At 36.3% G+C, this 15,675-nt stretch overlaps 1 protein-coding gene across 1 annotated transcript in view; it reads right to left on the reverse strand.

The window, feature by feature from the left end:
• PITPNC1 (phosphatidylinositol transfer protein cytoplasmic 1) overlaps window positions 1–15,675 on the reverse strand; it is an 84,831-nt gene that overhangs the window by 15,896 nt on the left and 53,260 nt on the right. Inside the window, exons 5-6 of the mRNA XM_074888830.1 lie at window positions 13,685–13,756; window positions 2,665–2,760 (exon numbers count right to left, since the gene is read on the reverse strand). Of these exons, the coding sequence (XP_074744931.1) occupies window positions 2,665–2,760; window positions 13,685–13,756 (168 nt within the window). The remainder of the gene's footprint in view (window positions 1–2,664; window positions 2,761–13,684; window positions 13,757–15,675) is intronic.

Consider the following 15,675-nt stretch of genomic DNA (forward strand, 5'->3'; position numbering starts at 1 on the left):
GGGGCTACAGGAGAGGTGGGGAGGGACTCTTGATCAGGGGGGTAGGGATAGGACAAGGGGTAACGGTTTTAAATTGAAAGAGGGGAGATTTAGATCAGATCTAAGGAAGAAATTTTTCCCTGTGAGGGTGGGGAGGCCCTGGCACAGGCTGCCCAGAGAAGCTGTGGCTGCCCCCTCCCTGGCAGGGTTCAAGGCCAGGTCGGACGGGCCTTTGGGCAACTTGGGCTAGTGGAAGGTGTCCCCGCCCGGGGCAGGAGGTTGGGACTAGGTGATCTTTAAGGTCCCTTCCAACCCAAACCCTTCTACGGTATCAGAAATCACCCATCTACAAGCAGGCTCATAAGCACTAACAAAGAGCAAACAGCTGAAGTAGTGTGTGAAAGGTTTAAATTATTTAAGCTACCTCTCTAATATACAGTAATACAACTAAATAATGAAATTTGCTGTTGAAAACTGAAGTATATTTTTAATTGAAGAGGGATACGCTTTCATTAGGATATAAAAGAAATTTAAAGCTCATTTCTAGAAGCTGCTAAGTATGCTGACCCTGATATAGAACTTGCTTAATTTTAAGCATGTGAAAGATACATTGAAATGAAGAGATTACTAACATGCCTGAAGTTAAAATCATTCTCACTGGTCTTTCTGAATGGGAGTCAGAACACTAATTCTCAAATCCTGAGGATTGTACTTCACTTTTAATCTTTAAACATAGTATCAATTCAGATTAAATGATCTAAAAGCAGCCAAATTGTTATTGGTGAAACTAAAATACCTTTCAAAAGCTTACAGTAAATGGTTTTTAGTTATCTCTGAAACTGTTATTTGGAAAACATGGGCCGTTTCTCATTTACATAGAGTTACTTTTTTATGGTGTTCTGATTGAAAAGAGACGGAAATTACATTTACAAACATTAAAAATCTTGTTATAGTCCCTAAATTACGTGAGAGACCTCATCAGAAATGGAAGTTTGGCTTCAAGTTCATCATATGGTAGCATAAAAAACCCATAGTTTGTAAACTTTGGAAGATACTGAATTAAACTAGTATTAATTCAATATCAATTACAGTATGTGCACAATTAAATGCTACGGTGTTCTTACTATTTTGTATGAATTCGGAAACAGTATTTGATAGCCAATATACAAATCATCCATCAGTATAGAAAAAACAATAGATGCTGGGCTATTTTTGTTGTTTAAACCCATACAAAAATTCCATTTTGCGTGGAATCAGGTTGCTAGATATTCATCTTTGAAATAAAACAAAGACTCAAATTTTCTTCTCACTTAACATGAGGTTGGTTTTCTATATCATAAGATTAATCATATGGAAATTATGCTTAATAGTTGACTATTAAAAATGGGAAAGAAAGCTGAAAAGCTCGATGTTACCTTCATGTTTACAATTTCTGGAAGTGCACACACTGTGATGAAAATTCTTACATGATTTATTTAAAACACAGTCAAATACTGACCTGTTCAATAGCAGCAGGCATTCCTAAATGGAACCAGAAGACCGTGGAGTTCAGATTAAGATGATGGCACCAATACGCTGTTTCATGAGGTGTTATATCATTTTTGGTACTAAACAGATGGGTTTCATTATCTAAGGAAACTAATAAAATCACTTTTCATTCTGCTGTAGACCCAATTTTGTTTTATGACCCGTACATAAAATTTGAAATAGGATCTATAAATGGAAGATAACAAGTACCTGACTTTTTTAGCCTGAAAATCATGTCTCCTATGGTATAGAAATATATTCATCGGCAAGTCTTCATTTTCTATCCTAAAAATGATTATGTAGTCTCGTTTTGTATAGTCAAACAGCTGCCATACTCATTGCCAGCTATGAATATATACTTGGCTCCAGAGGTAAATCATATCTCCAAAATTAAATGCAAGCAGAGATCTGATCATTCCTCTCTAGCTACTTGTTGTGAACCATCATTTTTCAAGTCTGAGGTTAAAACACTGAGACCTCATCTTCATTTGCATGGTGGTTGCTGATTTCAAAATAGTGAATTGCATTGACCTAAAAGAAACATGCTCTTCAGAGATGTGCACTATCAAATATACATGGGAGAAATTTTCAAGGGAATTTTAAGGGAGTGAATGTGTCTGCTGCCATTGATGCTTTCTGGCAGATTTACTGCAGTATGCAGTGTTCTTCAGTCCCTCTTGGTCTTGTGTCACAGTCGCCCCTGAGCAACTGTGCATCAACCCTATTGTCACTGCAGCATATCTGACCTCTGCCTGGGCACTTCGCGTGACTTACTAGTCGGGGCAGGATGCAAATAACGACAACAGTAATGTTTAAAACTGCTCAGACCTGCAAACACTTAACGGAGCTTCATGATTCAGAGAAAAGTAATTTTCTACTTTGAATGAATTCAGCTAAATATCCAAGGTCTGTTACAGGATATGTTCTGATGAGGGTACGAAAGCATCTCAAAAGGTTTGAGGAATCTGTAAAACAAAGCGTCAGGCAATCTAGATAGTGAGGTTGCTATCTGCTTCCCCTCTAATCGAAAGCATTTTAAATACTACTGATCAGCAAGATTTCATACAAAAAAAAATAAATTGTTTTGATCCCTATCAAGGCTTTCCTACAGCCTCCTACTTCCCTTCTTCACCATTTCACAGTCAAGTTCTCTCTTACCTCTGATTCTTTGTAATAGCGCTCAGGGATTTCATCGCTGGCAATATCAATAAAGCAGACTTCTCGCTCCAGATCTTTAGCTTCTTTGTCAAAAATCTGCAAGAGTTAAAGAAATTCAACACTGTAACACAACAACACTGTTACAAAATCCACCTGGAACAACGGTTACAAGCAATTTCAATGACTTGTGCAACACAGTGTGTTTTAAGCTTGTGCCTGAACAGCTTCTGATGCAAGATACTGAAGTTTTTGCAGGGACACAGTCACATTCTCTAGCCTACTGCAGACATCAAAGGGAAGAAAATGGGTGTTCTCAAGACCATACATAAGCAAGGTGTTCCTAAGCAAGATTAACAACAGCTTGAATGAATTATGCCGCAGATTTTTTTGGGAACAATCCACTATGTCAGACCAAGAGACAGTGGACTGTTAAATATAAAAATAAATAGAATTGTGTTCAGCACTTACTGCTTTCACCACTGTCCTTCCTTGCACTTTCTGGAATGGAGACCGGTCACAAACAGTAAAGTCAGCAACTAAGATTAGTTTTACTGTGTTCTCTAATCTGTGAACTAGATTCCATCACAGTGTGAACAACCTGGCTTTCTGGGCTCTGGCTGTTCCTAGGGACAACTCTAGGGACAATAATGAAATGCAGGTGTCTTGTGTGAACTAGTCAGGCTAACTTGCTGTTATACTGAGAATCAAAATTTTGGTTGAGCTGCCCTCAGTGGAATCTGGAAACTTCCACTATGCATTTGTGCACACATGGAGCTTAGTTTCATTTTAATCCTTTCAGACCCGGTTTTGAACACCAAGTTTCTTGTTCTATGCAAAGCAAATGATGGGTATATTTTGAAAATGCAGGTCATTTGCATCTGCAGCATAGTATACTTCTGTGCCTGTGTCCATAATTTAATTATTTAGGCATCTTAGTGACCCACATGCACGTGACTTATGCTATGTCTACAATAAATTTCTACTCATGATTCTGGGACTTGGAAATAGTGACCTGTTAAGAGGCTGTCATGAATTATTGCCATAAAATTTGGGGAAGTTGTGCATACACTGTGAAGATCAGTAACAAACTAACGATGTGTTTTTTCCTTTGTGGCACAATGTTCTATAGCTAAGATTTCCAGGAAGCATAAATATTTTTGTTTTCTTTTTTTTTAAATAAATGTAGTGAATGCTCCGTTAATTTAATTTCATTTAATCCTAGAGGAACAGTTAAAAATACAAAACACCAGCAACTATTCAGTAACAAGAATGCTACTTTATTATTTCTGAAAGAAATGCAGCTGCCCATTTAAAGCATTCAAAGTGAGCAATGGACTACAATGAACAAGTACACCAGCTGGTAAGAAGAATATTGCTCAGGAAATCATAATTCAAATAAATGAAAAGCTGAAGTTTGACTCTACAGTTTTAATTTGTCTTGGTAGTTAACAGTACTGGAATAACACAGGCAACACTGAATACTTATGGAACTGGATGTAATATGTCAACATGTCTGAAACTGCAGAAGAACAGAACAAAGGGAAATGCCAGTCTGTTTTTATTTTGTGCACTTATTTTCCTTGTCCAATCCTTGCTTTGCAAAAATTTATGTTGATTATTTGAACAAATTTGAGCTGAGCAGTCCTTCCCCTGTAGTGCTCTTTCTTAGAATTGGTGTACATTTTAAAAAAAATAACTGTTATAGCTATAACATAGGTTGCTTTTTGTAAGCTTCCTCGCTTACTTTTTTCCTAAATAAATTCAGATATACAGGGCAGTGCCTTGATGAAATCAGTTGAACTATTTCTGGAACAAGATGCATTTCACCATAATCTCTGAGCTTTAAATAAAATAATGAACGTTTCTCTTAAATGGACATTACCAGGTCAGCTGAGGCTCTGAATCAGTATAAGGTTTAAGTACAAGCCTAATAAATTTAAGCACATGCATATCTCTGCACATTTGCAAGGACCTAAATTGGGACTATTACCCAATATCTTATCTGAAGAAATCTGCCCTGCTCTGTCACAGGCTTGATCCACATATTGCACCTCTAAGTAACATAGTTTTAAATTCTTTTTTCTCTCTTTAAAATGCTTTGACAGAAGTGGGGATGACAGATGCCTTTGCCAATCTGTCAAAACTGGGAGGAATTTTTCAACCATTTCAACTGCACCTTATTTGCTGCTTAGGCTATCTCTGACCATTTCCTCCATTCCAAAAGTTTGCTGAATGACATTCTTGTTTCCCTTTGCTGGCAGAAGTTGTTGTCTAATCATTTATGCTTCTCCCCTTCTTAGATTGTCCTCACAAGATTTCCAGATAGAGATTTAATCTTCTCATTCTATCAGCAGTAGAAAATAAGAAGTCATTAGAGAACAAGACTGATTTCTTTCTTAGCTCTCATTCTCTTATTGCCTCTCCTAGCCACATAATCTGGGATTGTCTTAAAACCTGTAGGGAGGATGGGTTTATTGCATTTGTGATCAAAGAGACTAGAGAAATTTAAAAGTTTTAAAAGGAAGAGATTAAAGGCCACGAAAAGAAGCATACGGCTCCCAATCTGTGCAACTGTATTTGCAAATGTGCAGAAAATGAATGGTGAGAACAATCTGTATCCTTAAGAAGATGATGTAGAAAGGCAGAATATTAGATATTATATTGGAAAGAACTGGACAGGCTTTACATTTGGAAGCCAAGTAATTAATTGAGATTGAAATACACAATGAAATGGAAAGCAAAGAGTAACATTCAGGCTAAAATGTCCTTTTTGCGGTGGGTTTTGGTTTTTTTTTTTTTGGCGGGGGGGTGTGACAGCTTTTTTACAACAGACAAACATTTATATGCTTTCACTTTCTAAGAGGAATGAAAACTCATTGTTATTTAGACTAATTCATCCACAGAATGACAAAAAAGTAGAAGAAAGGTTTTAATTGGGTCATGTTTACAATGGTTGATAGTTTCTTTTGGGGAAAATTTTCAAAAAAACTCGTCAGATGATTCTAATACCTCAGGAAAAAAAGATCATACAGGATACTGCAGAAATGTAAGTGCTGGTGTATTTAAATTTCTTTCCTTTGTTTTCCTCATGACCTACAATGACATGTCTTAGCACATACTTTGCTACTGACTTCTCTCTTCCTTGTAGCCAAAGCAGAAAGTCAGGCTATGAGACCATGGTAAGTTAACAACAAAATTAATACCTTTTTTCCTACAAGCCCGTTTCCCATTTTATTTCTTTTTCTTCTGTCTTCAGACTAAGTTGCTGGCTTCAACCTCATTCAGATGTAGCTAATCCAAGATTTAACTTCTATGGCCAATCACCACAGCTAACCTGGTTTGGATATAAATAGTATAAAGCCAGACTCTGCTGAATCCATTGATTACATTCACACTGGCAAACTCCTCACTCATCTACACTACTAGGACTCAGAGGGACAAATCTGTGCTTGTTTGGCTTGGCTTTGTTTCATAATATATGATTCTGTCTTGTGATGTTTTTATTCTGTCATTGAAAGCAAAGAAGGTATTCATGGGATTACCAGCTGGAAGGTTGTTGGTTTCTGTCTTCACAACAAAAGTTTTTTTTTTTTACCAGCCTAGATACAAGGAGTTTGTGGTCAGAAGGCTCTAATAAGGCAGCTAATTTGCACTTGAAACACTAACACATACAGGACATTAAATTTCCTATAGAAACAGTTAAATAACAGGTCAACTTAGAAATAAAGACAAGTTGCTAGAGATGAAAGTGATAAGGCAACCTATATAGAAAATTAAATACTATAAACAAACAAGTTAAAAGTGGGTGTGCTTTTTTCTGGAAGCTATTTTTTCTGTCCCTTGTGAGGCTTCGGGTGAGAGAAGATTTCTATGTTTTTCTTGTTATTTTAGATCCAGATAGTCAGCCATTGCTGAGAAATGCAGCTAAGGCAGAGAAATGAAACAGATAAGAGCTAAAAGATTTTTTTTCCAAAAAAGCTGAGCACTCCTAAATTAATTACAGGCAGGTAATACGGTAGCAAGCATGATTATTATCCCATGTGCTAAGTAATTAGACACCTGTGCCCATCTACAAACTTAAGCCAAACTGATCACATTGTCCAATGTACAACACATAAATGTAATTTATTGAGATAAAAATTTCTACTACAAATCAAATTTCCTCTTCTGTTAAATCCTTCTTGGAGTTAATATCTATGCCTGAGAGCATTGTTCTTCCCTCTCTGCCTCTGCATTTTTCCTGCCCTGCCAACAAAGCCAACAGTCATCCCAACAAACTTAAATCTTGACTTGCGTTAGCTGGACATCATAAGATGACGTCTTAGTAGAATAGGCAGGCTATGACATGAATGGCATGACAAAAATATCTTTAAACATTAGAATTTGAAATTAAATTAAATTTATCTCTGCCTCTCTATTATATTGATTCATTGCCATCGAGCTTCAAGAAAATAGAAAAAATACAGTAGGCAGCTAGAAGAGCCCCCAAGCTTAAATGCACATATGCAGTATATATGCTTCATTTTTAATTCAAATATTGGTATTTCACTGAAGCTTTTGGGTTTTCTCTGTATTTTCTCCCATTCCTGAAATATAGTCTAGATATGCAACTTGCAGGTATTGAACAATCTGTATGATGACGAGCACTTTCTGTGAGTAGAATACATATGTATCCATCATTTGTAGGATGGTTTAAATCTAGATTTCATAGTATGTGAAAGTTAGAGGTATAATTGCAGTAAGGACTGCAAGAATAATCCTTTTTTTTTTTTTTTTTCCTTCCCTATTAAAAAGGTGAAATCTGGCACAAAACCTAGTCTCCACCTTGGAATTCTAATCTCTTTAGATTGCCATCGTCAGAACTACTGGCTTGTCTCCAATTTATTATTACAGCATCCTTTAGTAGGTTGTGTCATCTGGTCCACTTTGACTCTCATTTTTCTGAAGGAAAATTTGGTCTAAAATAAAAGAACACCCACTCAGAACTTGATCTATGGAGTTTTATTCAGTGTATAACTTTTCAGTAAGTCACGTTCCAACCTCAGTTACCCCCAAAGACCATTAACTTGCTTTTGAGATTTACTTGGGCAAAGATTACAGGAATTGACCAATTTCAAACCTGTTCACTGGCTAAAACTATTTATGTGGACTCACATAATTGGAAGCAATTCTTCTATGGAAAAAGACTGAATCTCTCCCTGAGAGTGGTAAATTTGGCTCGCTGAACAGCATGGGAATATCACTGTCTGCTGCGGAGTGGAAGAGGCAGTTACATATTTATCAGCAGCCTTACTCCCTGCTCCTTTTTATCTCCATGTCACGACTCCTCTATTATTCCGTCTCTTAGAAAATACCTCATTTACATTTGTACTTTCTGAACATAAAAATGTATTTTTATGTAATTATGTCAAAAGTAGCTATGCTTCCAAGACCATCATACACTATCAATAATATTTACTGAGATTAGTTTTTTTTAAAGTCACATCTATTTCAAATGCTAGATTTACTAATTAACTTCAGTAGTTCATTTAGAAAAATCAAGAAGTAGAGGCACAACCATACGACTTGTTCACACCCTCTGTCAGTATGGGCCTTATCTTATATAGCCATATGGGCTTCGGACATAGTATTTGTAGTTATGTTAACAAAAAGAGAGCTCTTCACACAGAAGGAATTTTAGGCTAACCTCTCCACTTGTTTGCCTGTATGTTTTGAGACTTATTAGAGGGGGAAGCTTCACAAAATCAAGATTTTTCATTACAAATTATACAGGAGACAAACAGATACTCAAGACTATCATACAGAAAAAGTCCAGGTGCAAATAAAATCATCCCTAAAAGTGTCCCTAGCTTTGATTTTGACATATTTTGCAGTGATGCCTAGCAAATCTTTCGACAATTTACAGAATGATATCCTGTAGTGCGGTGAGGCTAAGCCAGGGCACAGCTGAATCCATTTCAGCTGAAATCAGTGTTTCATGGCAGTTTCCTTAAATAGTGAATTTACATTTAATTTACATGTGCCATACTGAAGTTTGTTACAACCTAGTTCCATGTTACTAAGACAGGAGACAAAAATAGGGGAAAAAAACACCCTAAACCCAGCAAAACTAGAAACTGTTTTTCTTCTTAGCTGGCCATACATTTTTACATTTTTATTTTACTTTAGTCAAATGTTTCCCAACCAACACTTCAGAAATACACACTAAGGATGAAGCATGATGAAAGATCCAATACTGTATACTTGGTCACTTGCAGGGCTGCAGAAATGGAACTCACTGTCAGGAAAGGATTTTCTAACTATAAATGATGGCACTGCAATTTACTTAGGTTGCATATCAAATAATATCTGCTTTTAGCTGGCTGGTTTTAGCATGCTCAAGCTATTAATGTGTCAAATGATACTGGTGTTAATTTATAACTATATGGAATACAGAACTACCTCTTGTTTTCATCTGGCAAATGGTCATTCTGAGACATACATTTTCAACACTATATTATCTTTGAATGACAAGAAACAGAAACATGTTGATAATATATTTTTCTCTTGATTGACAAAGTATTAGTATTGTAGCTCTGATGCCTTTATCAGCATTACTGAGACACGCATTTGCAAAAACTTGCCCAATGATACCCATAATTTGTTATCTTGAAATATAACTCTGCCTCGAAATCTTTACCCCATGCCTTAAGAACAATGTTATTTTTGCTAATAAATATCATGGCCCTTTAACAAAAAGAAAGATTATGCTATTTTAAGATCTTGCATGCTATTCTGTAATAATCAGGATCCAGCCATTGAGTCTTCCAGAGCAAAATGTTATGCTACAAAGAGCAAGGCACTGTAAATTTTACATACAGTGAATTTCCACTATTGACAAATATTGGATTATTTTTACAAGCTGTACTTTTTTATTTTCCCCAGATGCTATCAGATGGCAAAAATTCACTGCCCAAATATCATCAGAAATTAATTCTGTGACTAAAAACCAAAACAACAAAAAGCAGTCAAACATAATGATCCTTCTGCAACAAACAGGAAAATTGAAATGTCTCTGTGATTCAGTGATTTGCTTGAACAGTGGCTGCCTTCCCTTTACCTTTCCTCTACCTTCAGCTGCAGACTGCTTTTTAGAAATTTTCACCAGGTCTAGACTGTGGCATGCAAGAACAGACAGGGAGCTGCAGTGCGTGAGAGCATTGTGCATTGATTACAGCATCTACTAGAGCCATGTGGTGGATCCTTTGTATCCAGCAGAAAGCCTAAGATGGGAGACAACTGAGAGCAATACACTATTTAGAATAAAATTAGCCTTATGTGGCATAAATACTGAACAATCAATAGACTACTAAAAGAAAATATCTGCCCAAATAAAAAAAAAGAGGTTAACAAAGTCTGCTCATGAAAACCACAGACTAAGCATTTATTCACAAACAAGCAGTAACTTATACCACTCCTGCCTGTGATTTCTGACCATTTCATTAATTAGATAACCTTAAGAATTCTCCTATTTAAGTTATGGTTTTAATATTCAGAATATAGACTTTGTGTATCTATATTCAAAGTACCTAATTGCTAATTTTTCTCATGGGAAAAAAAGTGTGCACTGAGTGATTAATATGCCCTTTTATAGCTTGTCTGTGTTCACTGAAGCTGTCTCTCGTAGGCACCTGCACCTCCCTCTTCCCAGCAGCTCCCACTGCAACCTTGACTTACGTAAGCAGCTAAAGATGCAAAAGGGAAGCAATATTTTCACGTACTCTACAGATACCACCTACGGTGTCATTTACATTTTACAAAACATTCTAATTTTTAGAAATTCCATTTTGTCATTTAAAAGTAAAATAAAAATAAAATTTCTCTTTAAACTAAGTTTACTTTTTCAAAGACCCATAAGAGGAAATGCTGAATGGCCTGACTCATTGGTCTAGCTTCTAACACTGTTAATGAAGCTATAAAGCTTCAGCATAGCAGTGACAATATTTGATGTACAAACATGTTCACCCAACATGTTGCCATGCGAACATCTAGATGCAGTACAGCAAAATCAGCTGCGCTGTAGCACTAGAAATCACAACTGGATGGATTTATGGTGCTGCACTACTACCATCTACACAATGCTTTATCTAAATAAACGGTCCATTTACTGTCCATTGTTCTTTCTGGCAATTTTTGTATTTGTGCAAATCAAGTGCAAACTTTAATAGATCAGAACAATAGTGCTTTAAGCACATTTAAAATAGGTTAAAATGATGATAAAGTCTAAGACATAGAAAAATCAAGTTCCAAAGCAGATATCATTATCTTTGACTAGTTTCTTCTATTGTGACAACTGGGAAGAAAAATCAGGACGACTTTTGCATCAAAATACATTGCAGTAATTAGGTAGAAATTTACCAGACAATGCAACATGTTAAATAAAATAATTCTAATAACATACTAGCCTGCTAAATGACAACAGGAACCTGAGAGCGTTTATATTGCTTTCTTCCACTAATCAATGGAATTAGCTTTAGTATCCTCATATCTAATTATTGCTTTTCACAATCAATATCTACTTTATTAGTCAGCATGGAAATGAAGAATAGATCAGATTCAAAGATTTCAAAAAACTTGTATGATCTCAAAAAATATATCTAGAAATAGTTCAGTTAAAGTCAGACATGCATTACTGCCCTCAGTACTGTAATATTAATATTCATTCAGTATATTTTGCATTACAACTCCAAAATTTACAGAAGTATTTTTGGATTAATTATTTGTTCATCAGCCAAGGTTGATAGTTGCAATAAAGAAAAATATAGTGTATCCATAGAAATCTATAAAAATGGATGCTATGCTTCCTGTTGTTTTCTGAACAGGCAAACATAGGGAAATTGAATCTAAACTTTTCTGATATGAAGTAGAAATACACGTCACATTTTCCTAAGTGAGGTTTAAGCCTACCCATTGAGTAATAGAAATAGGATCAACTCTTGGTCCTAGTTCCAAGGTGTTTGGTTTAACAGAAGTCTCTCCACAGGCTCAATCATGTCTCTGTATTTACTAACCTTCCAGCATTTCAGTGCTGTACCAGCCACATCTGTGTCACTGGATCAACGGCAAAAAATGTAGATCTTCCCTTGGTTTATTGTGTTCACACTAGTGAATAGCATAGCTCTCAGAATTACAAAAATCATGGAAATTAGGGCTGGAGTGCAGCCCTCTAATTCAGGTTCTCTTTCTCCCCCTCAGTTCAAGTAAGGGTCAATTAAATCTGTTAATCTTGGTAAATACTTGCCTAGTCTGTGACTCGGGTACTGCAATATAAAGGCAATATCATATTATCCCACTGGCACTGGTAAAAATTACATTTGAAGAGATGGATGCAAGCAGAGTAGAGATTTTTTGGTTTACATAATCTGAGTATGCTACCTCTGTGTTACTTTCATCTTAAATTCACTGGCTGGGTACTACTATTCAGGGCTTGATTCATAGTATTTTAGCCACAAAGCTGACACAGAGAGAAAAAATAATTGAGAATTCACTGATTAAACAGCTTCATTTTTTCCTCTGTTAGGCATCAGTACAGAACGTGTCTTCTCACTGCTGACATTATAAAGTACCAGAAAACTAGTGTGCACCCTCCCAAAACCAAAGGTGTGGGCTTGCTCTGAATTAAAGTACTGCCAAAAAGCAGAAGTGAACATTAAAAAGTGCATAACTTACATAATGCTCATATAGTTGATAATGTAATACACTTCTTTTTTTTCTCCTCTCTCACTGATCTGGCTTAGACTAGGAGTGACTGAAAGTTGTTGGTATCTGGTGGCTAATACATGATCTGTGTCATGTTCCCATTGGGAAAGTGTCTGTATGCCAAAAGCATTATTCAAAATTATACCTTGTTCTTTTGCATGTAATTATTCTGCCATAAGCAGTGCAACAGCTGTCAGCCTTATTAACACACAGGCCCAAGGTGGTTAGGGAAATGCCTCCCATCTGGAGAACAGAACACTTTAACCTTAACAAGCCTGCTAGAGGGACACCCCTGGAAACTGAAAGGCTCTGTGTTTCAGATCCTTTAAAATCTGCTTTACTGCCTTCTTCTTCCTCAATAATTAGTTTAAGCACTGCCTCATAGGTCTTTGTATTACAGATCAATTTTCCAGACATTTTAACCTGTATTTCATGCCTACAAGAAACTTCTTCCCATAAGTCTGCAAAAAAAGACTGTTTAAAGCACACCAAAATGAAACATATAGAAACGTATTTGTGTGTCAATCCAAGGGTTGAATCTTTACATGCCTGGCTTTACCAAACACTATTCTTTTCTTGCAAGTTGTATGACTCTGCTTTGCTCCTGTCAGGGCTACAAGGTCTGACTGACCTCCTGCCTTCTATTCCTGAGCATCTCCCCATCAGCAGCTGCCGGCAACTCACTCCCACCCTTCCTCTAGAGAGGATTTTGCACAGTTAATTTTACTTCTCATCTCTAAGCTCTAATTCTGAGAACTTTTTAACTTTTAGTAAGTGATTGCCAAAAGCATCACCTCAGTAGCCCAGCCATTGTTCTCTTGAAGTTGTTTACTGAGATCTCTCATGTCTGACCATTGTTTAGTTTCCTGTTTGCTCTTCCTAACAGCTCCTTTGATTCAACCCCCTTTACTCAGAGAGAATAATGTGAAACAGATAAAGTGGAATACAATTACACCAAAAAAAAGACTAATCTTTTCTGTACTCTCCATAAATGTTCACCAGGACTAAATTCACATATGTAAATTATGTTGTGTTTAGAGAAGTAACAAGTAGACTGTGAGGTGAAGAAGGGAAGTTGTGTACATCAGAGGGGTCTTTCATCTCATGGTGCTTTAGAGGTAACCACTCTGCAAGCTGAAAAGCTGCTAATAAACCCGCATAGGTGCAAAGATACAAGCCTGATTAGGACTTCTTCCCCGAATGAAAGACCTACAACCCCTAGATACAGACCATGATTAACTAAAAGGGTTAAATCAAATCTTGCAAAAGCCATCATACTTACACTGTCATTGCTTCCTTTGTTGTCCTCGTATTTTGTCTCTATATGAATGGAGAATTTAGGCAAAAATGAACACTGCAACAAAAGAAAAATATGTTTGACATAAAAAATACGTCTTGCTTCATCAGCTGACATATTCAGTACATCTTGTTTGGTGTCAGCTTTTTTATTTTTTTCAGATTACTTCAAGAAAAAGAGTAAATGTACACAGAACATAAGACAGGTTTTTATGATTCTAGAGGTATTTAGAGATTCTATCTAACAGTTGAATACTATAATGAAGGTATAAATAAATTAGTGTAAGTACTCTGGAATAACTAGATACAATAGTTTTCATGCTCAGTACGCATACAAGTACAAATGTCCTGAATGTCTTGTTATAAATTCAGTTCACTAAGATCTTGAGAGCAACTAGATATTTGTCATCATAGATTAGTCTACCCCCCATATAAAAAATCCAAGGACACTTCACTAGCTGCAGGTGCTAACCAAACAGACAACAATGCTTTGATGTGTGAGGGCTTTTTGAAATTTTCAGTGAGAAATGAATTTGAGCATAATTTCCTATTAATGAAATTAAGATGGATTATGAGCTGCTGTGGAAATTCCTTTATACTAAACCCAAATCAGTCTTTAGATAGTAATGCAAGAAAATTAAGAATGCACAGATGTTTTTCTATTAAAGACAATATTTCTGTATTTTACATGGAAATAATTTTTCTGTGGATTGCTTAATTTAGTTGGCTTATCAAGGCTAGAATTCATAATACTAGGCAACATAATTTCAGTGGAAAAAATATTTCAAATTTCTTTAGCATTTCACAGTTGTTCTTTCAAAACAGCTTTTCAGATAGGCAGATAGAGTAGCTGTCTAACTAACTATGAAGGGTACTAGTTCAGCATCTTTACTATTAGTCATCAAGTCTTTTCTTGCATTAACTGCCAGTGAAACTGAAGTGCCAGTTCCTTATATGATGCATCACTAATACCCGATGGCAAAGTGGCTTTGTAAAGACTATGACTACTTAATGTGCTGTACATACAGATTATACAATAAGGACATTATGATGCCTCAGTGTTCACAGTGCTGTCGGTCCAAGTTTGGACTTGATAAAATTCGGAGAGTTCTTCTAAGGGAGGGGCTGATGACTAAGAAAAGAGATGATTTAGAAGGCCAGCTGTAGTGCAACAAAATTGAAATGAGAAGCCAGCTCCTTTGAGACTGCAGCAAATGTATTCGTGATTCCGTGGATATCACCCAACAAGTCCTTGTTCAATCTTCTTCTGGTCACAGGCTATCTAGCATTCACTAAGCACATCTAGAATCAATCCTTGTTGAAAAAACGAATGAGAGAGTTTTGCCAGAATAAAGTTCTGGTGCCATGGAAGGCTTCTGGTCAAACTGTTTTGCCATTAACATAATGAAATACTCCCATGTAACATGCTGGTGCTGCAATATGCCCAGACTGCACGGGCTTCTCTTCAGATCTTACATTGTTTTGCCTTTTATTAAAGATTTCTGTGGAGTAGTACATTTATGAATTCCATTCCAATCTGAACTGTGACTAGCTCTCAGCTATGCAACTTGTTCATTGAGTGAATATGTGGGAGGCAAAAAAAAAAAAAAATCAGCAGTATGTAGAGTGCAGGATGGGGCAAGTTCAATTACAGATCTGCTAGCTCCTATTACTTACATTTTATGGGCAATTAAACATTTCCTATGTATACATCTCAGGAAGTGCTGGCTGAAAATATACAATATTTATAAGCAGTCTGTCAGAACTGGGGATCTTGTAACACAAATTAACACACAAAAAAAATCCAGATATTCTCCCAATTGAGGTTTCACTATGTATCTCAGTATGTTGCGCCTATTCTGGCAGACATCCAAAGGCATCTGCAAACAAAAGCCTTGGCAAACAGTAGGCACTACAGGGAAAAAAGTTGGGAGAAAAAAAAGCAAAAAAAGCCAAGGTTTTTCATAAGGCTCTAAT

This window comes from Strix uralensis, chromosome 19 (genome assembly GCF_047716275.1).
Source record: "Strix uralensis isolate ZFMK-TIS-50842 chromosome 19, bStrUra1, whole genome shotgun sequence".
NCBI lineage: Eukaryota > Metazoa > Chordata > Aves > Strigiformes > Strigidae > Strix > Strix uralensis.